At 42.1% G+C, this 10,542-nt stretch overlaps 1 protein-coding gene across 1 annotated transcript in view; it reads left to right on the forward strand.

Annotated features, from left to right (window-relative positions):
* The first annotated feature begins 293 nt into the window (after window positions 1-293).
* ANKRD55 (ankyrin repeat domain 55) overlaps window positions 294-10,542 on the forward strand; it is a 102,683-nt gene continuing 92,434 nt past the window's right edge. The window contains exon 1 of the mRNA XM_061129774.1: window positions 294-384. Within this exon, the coding sequence (XP_060985757.1) occupies window positions 327-384 (58 nt within the window). The 5' untranslated portion in view covers window positions 294-326. The remainder of the gene's footprint in view (window positions 385-10,542) is intronic.

Below are 10,542 nucleotides of genomic sequence, written 5' to 3' on the forward strand. Positions count from 1 at the left end.
CCATGAACACCATTTTTCAGGGTTTGAGCTTTTTTTCTCTCTCTCTTTGTTGGGGGCTGGAGAGTGTATAATAACTTACACACGGGGATAGCTGATGAGTGAGACCATAAGAAGTAAGTCTTTTTCCTGTCAGGTATTAGAGGAATAACATTTACCTATTTTCATTATTTGCCTTGACAACGACCTGCAGCTCTAATGCACACTGAATTCTCAAACAGAGGGCTTGGCAGGGGCTGCTGTATCTGACTGTTGTGTTGACTGTAACGTGTGAGATGGTGTTTTCTCCTCTCTAGAGACCTGGATCCTTTTTGCCATTCTGATGGTAGATGATGAGACAGGCAACCATGGATTTCAGCACTCCATCTGTATTTGATCAACAAAAAGGTAAAAACGCTGCTTTAACTCATCCTTTGGTTCTTTGCATCTTTAGTTCAATGTAGGGATTTGCAGTTTACAGGGAGAGTGTGTGTGTGTGTGATGTAGAAAGAGGATTTCACATAGGAAACAAACCTGTTCTAAATGTTCACTTCTCATTTGACAAGCATTTGCAAGGGAAAAACAAGCTTATGGTCTGTTAGTCTTGTTATAGTGCTCCTACATACAAATTTTAAAAATTGGGTTTCAAGCGCAAAGCAGTTATTTCAGATAGTACCATCTTTATTCTCATTAGCTTTTTGTTCAGATCTTTAAAAATACATACATTATAGTAAGTAACATAAAAAGAAAAAATCATATATATATTTCAGTCTACTAACCCAGTATCGCATTGCTATAGTTTTGTAAATATCTCTTGACTCCCTCCAGGAATAGATGTTGCCCAAATTTATCTTGCTGTTGATGCATTATCTCCTCTGAGGTTGTGTAATGACTTATGTTATTATTTGCAGTAAAAGGATATATCTTTCTGATTTCCAATTTCCAACGTGGAGGTAATTTTCAACATGAAAAAAATTACTGTGAAATTGACCTATTCTTATTAAAAAAACATGTATTCAGCCATACAGGCTATGCATGTACATTCTGCATATGAAGTTTGTATATATATATATATATAAATACCTATGTGTAATCATGCACCTTCTCTTTATAAGTACAGGAAATTTCCATTCTTTAAGTGTAATAAATATTTTTAGAAGATTTTTTAAAAATATCTGATACCTAAACCACTTTCAATAACATCTGAGTATTCCTCAGAATGCTAAGATCCTTTGGTTATTTAATTGTTTTGGCTATACCGTGAAAATGGTGGTCCATGAAAGACTCATTAAGAAAATTCCTTTTCCCCCCTTTTCCTGCTCTAGGCCATAGTGTGTTTACTACCTATTCTTCAAGCTACATCTGGTTTCACGGGTGAATTATTTTAGTTCGGTGCTTTGTCAAGTTACAGATTTACATTTAGATTTCTGAGCAATTACCTTCTGCATATGTTGTGTGTATCTTCCGAATGTGCCGATTCACACAGTATTTGGATATGAACACTGTAGACAAAGTGATTGTTACAGCTGTGCCCACTGCATCCTTTCTCTTTTTTTGTACTACTGATGGCCATCAGCAAGAGTGAAAATACGCTGAAACCCAAAGACCTCAAACTGGCTAAAAAATGACATTATTGAGTTATGTAATCCAAACAGGAACACAATAGGTTTATTTTTATTAAGGCTAATTTGAGGGAGCTAGAACTGAGTATGAAGAACTAGCCCTTCATAATAAATTCATCTATTCCAGTGTTGTGGCTCCTAACAAGGCTGAGCCCAAAAGACAGTTAAAATATTAATTTATAATATTTTTTTCTTACAGCACCTTTCATGTGAGCAACTCACAACTATTTCTCCACCGTAGGCCTGATTCCCCACCTTTGTAAGTTAACTCTTTCCCTGTGACTTCCATCTTTATTTCTCAATCATTTCTCTCCAGAGGTGTTGTGGTACGGTGGAAATAGCACAGGCAGAATAGGTTGGAATTGTAGAACAACTACTTCTTACTGTGTGACCTTAGCAAGTTACCTGACCTCTCTGGGCCTTAATTGCCTCAACAGTAAAATTGAAGAAATGATGCTTACCTAGCAAGGTTGTTGCGATAATCTAAAATAATGTATAAAAAGCATCTGTCACTTTGCCTGATGTGCATTAGGAAAAAATGGAAGTCACTCATTCATGTCTGACTCTTTGAAACCCCCCCCCCCAAAAAAAAGAAAAGAAAAAAGAAAAGAAACCCCATGGACTGTAGCCCGCCAGGCTCCTCCATCCATGGGATTTTCCAGGCAAGAGTACTGGAGTGGGTTGCCATTCCCTTCTCCAGGTGATATGCATTAAGTACTTTCAAATTGTGGCTGTTTTTTTATTATTATTAATATTATAATTAATATTTATAATTATTAAACCCTGAACTGTGAGTTCCCCAGATATGAAAAAGTATTCTCTTCTCTATCTCTGGCTCAAATTTAGCAGTCTTCAGGACAAATGAGGATTTAGTTAAGACCAGTTGACTAGATTACATTAATTTTTTTTTTTTTTTTAAGAACTCCAGGGTACCCTTTAGAGCAACCCACAAAATAACAGTTAACTGAATGATAGCTGAATAGTTCTGTTATCATGTTAATCCTTCCACCTTCTTAAAAACATGAAAGGTCATAACAAATTTAGACCATTGCATAGATTCTAAATATTATATTGTAGGGCAAAACCATGGTGAAATGACTTTCTCTTGAAAAGTTGAGTGTGGTTGGTGCTTTAGTAGAGGATTTTCCTGGAATTCCTGATATCTGGGGAATCAAAACCCTAGTGGTCACTGGCTTTACATGCAGATGTGGACAAAAGACATTACATCTGGAAAGATCTTAGAAGTCATGTAAGACTGCTGCAACAACAGTGCCTTTATGGAATTGGCATTTATGTATAACTTTGTGTCCTATTTTATTTTACCTTCAAAAGAAAAACATATCAAAAACCAAGGAAATCCATGGTTTTTCCACAAGTGATTGACATTTCACTGCTTGTTTGAATTACATATGGAAACTCATTGACAGTGTGGGTTGTTCCTGGGGTTGGCTTGCTTTTTTATTTTGTTTTTATTTTTGATTTTGAGTCATTGCATCTTCTACCAGCTGTTAACCATCAATGGGGCAAGGAGCTGGGGAGGAAATATTGCATTGTTGTTTGTAAGCTTTTTTATTATTTTTTATTATGATTATTAAAGACCTGACTTTCTTTTCTCATCACTACAAAATTACAGATCTATCTAAATGAAATGTAACATTGAAAAAAAACACAACTTGGTCACATATAAAAATCACCTAGCAAGTTTTTGAAAATGCTTATGCCTGGATCCTATCACTGGATATTCCAATTTAACTGGTGAGGGACATGGCCTGACAAAGCTTCCCAGGAAATTCTAATGTACAACAAATATGGAGAAGCACTCTTTCCATCTATCCTCCTAACTTCTCAGATGGGAAAGTGAAGCACAGAGAGATTAAAATCAAGGCCCGCTTGTGAGAATATCACACAGCTAATTAGTAAGAGGGGACTTCCCCGTTGGCTCAGTGGTAAAGATTCCACCCACAGTGTTGGAGACGCAGGAGACATGGGTTCAATTCCTGGGTCAGGAAGATCCCCCAGAGGAGGAAATGGCAACCCACTCCAGTATTCTTGCCTGGAGAGTCCCATGAACAGAGAAGCCTTGCAGGCGACAGTCTATGGGGTTGCAAAGAGTTGTCTAAGTGAGTGAGTGAGTGAGTGATAGTTGCTCAGTCATGTCCAACTCTTTGCGACCCCATGGACTGTCGCCCTCCAGGCTCCCTTGTCCATGGAATTCTCCAGGCAAGGATACAGGAGTGGGTTTCCATTTGCTTCTCCAGGACGCGACTGAGCACCTGAACAGTTAGTAACAGAGGGGACTGAGACCCAGCTGTTTGCTATCCAGACAACAGACTAAGAAATTTCTTTTCCTGGGCAATCTCTGGTCTTAATAGCTACTTTGAGGTGGGGGTTGGGCCCAGGTAGCTTTGGCCTATGGTTGCCCAGAGAACGGTCAGCGATGAGCACTTGGAAAATACTAATGCATAATGATCTTTGGGCTTTCCAGTTGGCTCTCGTGGTAAGCACCTGACCACCAATGCAGGGGATTTAAGAGACCCAGGTTTGATCCTGACGGGGGAAGATCCCCTGGAGAAGGAAATGGCAACCTACTTCAGTATTCCTGCCTGGAGAATCCCATGGACAAAGGAGCCTGGCAGGTTACAGTCCACAGGGTCACAGAGAGTTGGACATGACTGGAGCGACTTAGCATGCACACATGCACAATGACCTTCAGAGCTCAGATCAAAATCAGGTAGATTTGGAGTCCTTCCAACTGCATTTTTCTATTTTTCTCATTAGTAGAGGGAAATAAGACAATGCTATGCCAGGGTCTTGGGGACAGATGGACATTTGCTCTAGTCCAGTCTTAATCCTCATCCCAGCTGCGTGAACTGGGACATACTGATGAATTTCTGGTCTGTAAAATGTGGGTAGTGTTCTACCTTCACAGGGTGACTGGGAGGCTCAAAGATTGTGTTATCTGTCTGACCAGGGGAATTCAGGCCACATCTCTGGCTTTCTTTATGAAGCTGTGAGGAGGAAGCCTGGGTCTTCACAGCTCTCCACTCTGGCTTTGTGCTTCTTGCTCTCACCATGGCAACATCTCTCTGGTCCCACGTGCTCCTGGCTGTCTTCCCTCTCAGAGCCCACATGCAGGGAAGGACCTGTAGTAAAATCATTTACTACAGAACACAGAGGCTCCTACTAAAGCTGAGACTTCAGTTATATAAACGAAGACGTTTGCGTGAGGAGGAACCCAGGGCTCCGAGAGAAAATAGAACTGAGAAGGGTGCTCCCACGGGCCTCACCCAGCCCAGCCCAGCCCTTCCTGGCTCTATGAGAAATGTCTGAGCACTGTGTTCACAGGGATCTGTCAGGGCAGTGGCCCACCCTCACAGGTTTCTCTCTGGTAGGGCTGCTGAGAGAATGTGAGGAGGCGCTCAGCCCTCCAGCCCAGATTAGTGCAGAGCGTCCATGTTCTAGGGCTAATTTGATAACAAATTACCACAAACCGGGTGGCTCCACACAACTGACATGTGATCTCTCCCAGTCCTGGAGGCCAGAAGTATGAAATCAAGATGTCAGCAGGCTGTGTGCTCCTTCTGGAGGCTCCAGGGAAGAATCCTTCCCTGCCCCTTCCAGCTTCTAACCATTTGTGGCTTCATCACTGCAGTCAGCCTCTGGTCTTCACGTGGCCTTTTCCTCTGTGTGTGCGTCTCAGAGCTCTCTCTGCCTGGCTCTTATAACAACACTTGTGATTGCACTTAGGGCCCACCCAGATATGCCAGGATAAACATCTACTCTCAAGATCCTGAACTCTGGCTTTCAACATGTGAGGTCATATCCCCTCTTTTGCCTTCTAAGGTATTATTCACAGGTCCCAGGGACTGAGACATGGAGATACCTTTAGGGCCACCAATTAGCCTGCTTTATGGCATGAAAAGAGGTCAGATTTCAAGTTCCTTCTCAGATGTATGCAGCCTCCTTGCTGGGTTGTTGGTAAAATCCATTCCTATTTAAGCTAGAAGGAAGTTTGGCATTTGGGAGATGGGGTGGAAAGAGTATGAGATAAAATGGCAAAATTGAGATCCAAACCTAAACCTGCATGACTTCAAAACCCATCTTCTTTCTACTGCAGTACTCTTCCTTGGTCAACCATGTATTTTAATGAAGAAATAAGACATTAACAAAAATTAAAATTAATGAAGCCTATGTTTTTAGAATCAAGCTATTATCCCATTATATTGTGGAATTTGATGCTCCCACGTACAGATGTCTGCTTTTAATTTCCAACTTTTCATCCAAAATGGGAACTCTAAACAAAATGAACTTAGAGTGTCTAGATAACGCAATTTGCTGGAAGAACAAAGGTTAAAATTCTGCTGTGACAATCAGATTCCTCCAAAGGAAGAATAAGCAGATTTTCCCAGGGACTTGGGGAAGGAGTAGAGAAAAGGCAGTCAGAGGAGATTAGAAAGAGGGGACAATTCGGGCTTAGCACAGACCTTGAAGGATATGAAACCGGGAACACAGAGGTAAATTTTGTGATTAGACTTTCAGATTGATGATCCAGACAAAGGAAGATTTGATGGCAAATGACCATTCCAGAGTTTTAAAAGGAGATTATCTGTCACCTTTGAAAAAATACTTAACCTTCTCCCTCTCTTGGTCAAGAAAGAGGAGCCTAGGGAAGAAGAGATGGAAGAAGAATCCTTTTTCCAATCTTCTTGCCCATTCAAGACCTAACCCAGGCAAACATATTGACAGGAGGCCTGCCCCTCTCGCTCCTCTGCCTCCTTTGTGCAGTCTCTCTGCAGCACACAGGAACCTCTTTTCTACCCACCAACTCCTGGCAACTGATGTGACACACCAGTCCACTCCTGGCTCCTCTGCTGGACCTAGCTAGAGGGAAAGTGAAAGTCGCTCAGTTGTGTCCGACTGTTTGCGACCCCGTGGACTATACAGTCCATGGAATTCTCCAGGCCAGAATACTGGAGTGGGTAGCTGTTCCCTTCTCCAGAGGATCTTCCCAACCCAGGGATAAAAACCAAGTCTCCCACATTGCAGGCAGATTCTTTACCAGCTGAGCCACCAAGGAAGCCCAGCTAGAGGGAAGCCCCTGACTGATCTTATGCAAACAATTACTATTCACAGCCTTAAAGAGCCAGGAAACCAAAAGTGACTCAGTGGGTGAGGGGAGTGGTGTCATTGTCAGCATTCTCTACCACAGCCGCAATGTCCTCCAGATTAGGGCCTCTGGCCTGAGTATGCATCGCAAGAAGGAGAATCTGGGACTGGTATGCAGAAGGAATGGAGGCGCAGAGGGAATGGAGGCCCACCTGGTGAGCCAGATCTCCTGAATCAACCCTGATATTGTGTCCCACAGCTTGGCTAGATCAGCTTCAGAAGGCAAACCCTCAATTTAGCCCCTTGTCTGGAAGTCAGCTGGGTCAACACACCGAGCTTTTCCTACTGTTCATTAACATTCATTATGTTATTCATAATGTTCATTCATCTCTGTTCATTAACCTCACATTTCCTTAGTTACAGCTGTGTTGAGCAACTGATATCCGTGGATTTTCCCATTGAGGTAACCATTTGGATGCAAGGATATTTTAAAGGAGAATGAAGGAAAAACCACCAAAGTTGTAACTAGTTTTATTACAAAACTAGTAGAATAATGAATATCTCACTCATCCCCAAATATGGGATAAGCTGAGAAGGTACTAGATACACCGAGGGTCTAGATACACCGAGACCCAAGGTTGGTGTAAAAAATGGGTGTGGGCTCAATACTGTCTTGCACAAAGACCACATCCAACCATACTTATCAGCCTAATATAGAGGGCATGGCAACCCACTCTAGTATCCTTGCCTGGGGAATCTCCATGGACAGAGGAGCCTGGCGGGCTACAGCCCTTGCGGTCTCAAAGTGTCGGACACAACTGAACGACTAAGCAAACACAAGCCTAATACATAGGTTCGTGTGCTTAGTAATGGCCCTCAAGTTTGTTTTCTCTATGTGAAAACTTTAAATATCAGTTGCTTGTTGATGAGGCCACTTTTATTTTATTGGGTTCATTGGGGGAGGAAATGAAGAGACAATGTTCCAGTCTACATGGAAAATATTTCCATTTCTAAAAATAGCCTCAGAATTTTAAAATATACACATGCAATATTTAATAACATTCTGATGCTTTTCTAACCTTTCATTTGAAAACAATTTTAAACTCAAACACTGTAAGAATAGTATAAAGAAAACTGTATATCTTTTAACCAGATTCACCTAATATTAACATTTTACCCCATTTACTTTATTGTTAGCTCTTTCTCTGTCTCTACATCTCCCAGTCTTGGTGTCTCTCTCTCTCTGCCTCTTTCTCTATGTGTATGTATGTATATGAGAATTTGTGTGTATACATGAGTGTATGCTCTTTTGTCTCATCTGCCTGCATTCCAATTTTGTCTATTGATCCAATTAATGTCTTTTACAGCATGCCCCCCTCCCAGCCCCAACCCAGTGCCAGATTCAGTCTAGAATACTGCTATAGACTTTGTCTCTTATGACATTGACATTTTTGACTTACAGTCTCTCTCTCTTTTTTAATACCAAGTTCCTTCTTGTGGGTTTGTCAACACTTCCTCACAACTAGATTAGATTATGCATCTGCAGATAGAACACCATATGGGTGATGTAGTCATCTCAGGTTATCACAATATTATTTAAATTCTTTTAGAAGGTAAGTTGAGGTTACCGGTGTTGCACTATTAGATATCAACTGGTTCTTACGGAGTTCTTTAAATACTCAGGTTTCTTTCTATATGTAAAGCTAGTGTCACCTTCTTCAAAATATTCCAGCAATACAAAAAAGAATTCAGTATACAAAGTGTTGTATTCTCTTAACTAGCACAGGGCTCTGCTCTTCAGAGGTTCTCTTGGCCCCAGCCTGTTCCCAATTTCTCAGCTGCCAGTATGGACCCTAGCAATTCATCTTCCATGTGGGGATGGAGAATAGCTTCTATAGGGAAACAGAAATCAGGACAAGAATATTAATCAGTAGCAATAATCAGAAGGAGAACAATAACTCTGGCTTATTAAGCAGCTCCCATTTATTCATCCACTATGTGAAACTTTCATGCCTATCATCTTGCTTGATCCTCAACACAGCCCTTGAGAGAGATTCAATTTCTAGTCCACCTGAGATTACATGATTTATCCAAGGCCACACAGGACAAAGACAAAGCTGAAATTTTAAATCTGGTTTCTGACCCTCAAGCCCTCTTCACACTCCTATTCACCATGAAGTTATACTCTCTGCATTCTTATAACACACCCCATCAACCCCTTCATGACTCTTAGTACAAAGGAAAATAAAGGTGATGGTGGCTAAATTTGCTCAAGTTTCGCCAGGGCTGGGCTTTCATTTGAAATGAGCTCTGCACAGTGGGTTCAGTTTAGGGACAGGTTGACCTCCTCCATGGTAAGAGTGGATCCATGGCAATCTGCCCTTAGAGCAAAGAAAGACACCAGCCTCCTAGGAGGAGGAGGAGGAGGCTTACAGGGGAGGATTACCCTGGAATATGAGCTGTGGAACTGATGTGATAAGAATTGGGAATTTGCAAGGTCAGGGCTTGGCTTGCACCACAGAAACGTTTGAAGTCAGGTTCTTTATCATTTTCCTACTCAACATGTTTATTCTGTGCAAAAACAGGTTAACATTTCTCCAAGACATAGCTCAGTAAACCCTGATCCTATAATCAAGGTCACAGACAGCAGTTGATAAAGAGGAAAAATAATTATTTTAACCTTGACATCTTAAGCTTTGATCCTGGGTGACCCTGAGATCATTTCTCTGTTCTCTAATTCACAACAGTAAATCAGAACACAATCTGGTGTTTGTTTTTAAAAAACAACTCCCCAGACAACTTTGGGGAACAAAGAGCCTTATTTTTTAAGAACCGTGAGATGTATATCTGAAATTCATCTGAATTGATATATTTATCCTTCTTACTTAGTGCTATTCAAAAGAGATGTCCTGGAGTTTCGGCAGCAAGTCAGCTGACTCAGCATGACCACTATTGAGAGGCCTAGAGGTGGGCTTAGAGGTGTCCACTTTCAGGTGGTCACCGCCAAAACCAGTTGAAGAATGGATCCTGGAAGTGTTTTGTCTTAGAATAGTGGTCACTTGTAGAACTGAAAGAATCCCAGTGAATGTATAATTCTGTGTGAAAACATAAACCGAAGGGTTAGCTATGGAGCAGTATAGTGAACTGTAATGGCCACTGGGGTCAAACCAAAGAGTTCAAATCCCAGTGCTGCCACTCCTGTTACTGACCCTTTCCTGTCAGGCTCCAGCAAGGGTCAGCAAGGGTCCTTCTGACCAATGCCATTGGAGCCAACAGAACGAGACTAACTTCAGTTCAGAAGTAAAGGAGAATTTTATTCTTCGATCAAAGAATGGAGGGGTGCAAGCTCAGGCTCTAGAGCAACAGCTGCAACATTTTTGGCACCAGGGACCCATGTCACAGAAGACAGTTTTTCCACCCACGGGAGACAGGGCACAGTTTGGGGATGACTCAAGGGCATTACATTTATTGTGCACTTTATTTCTGTTATCATTAATCAGCTCCACCTCAGATCACCAGGCATTAGATTCCAGAGGTTGGGGACCCCCGCTCTGGAGGACGCGGTCTCCCCACAGGCCACGGGCAGGGCTGCTTTATAGGGATCTCAGCAGCGGGGAGGGATGGAGCTCTCAGAGGGGAGCCATACAGGTGCATGGCCGAGCTCCAGATCACAGTGCCGGGAGCAGTGTCTCGGCACAGGGCCCACTGCTGCCTCCTCAAGGACAGGAGGAGGAACTCTGGTCTGAAGTGCCAAGTACCAGTGTGAAGCCTCTGTGCGAGGCCCACTGTGATCAAGTGAAAACAGACCAACCACAAAAGAAAAATAAAAACAGTTAGA

The sequence above is a fragment of the Dama dama genome, chromosome 25 (genome assembly GCF_033118175.1).
Source record: "Dama dama isolate Ldn47 chromosome 25, ASM3311817v1, whole genome shotgun sequence".
Classification (NCBI taxonomy): domain Eukaryota; kingdom Metazoa; phylum Chordata; class Mammalia; order Artiodactyla; family Cervidae; genus Dama; species Dama dama.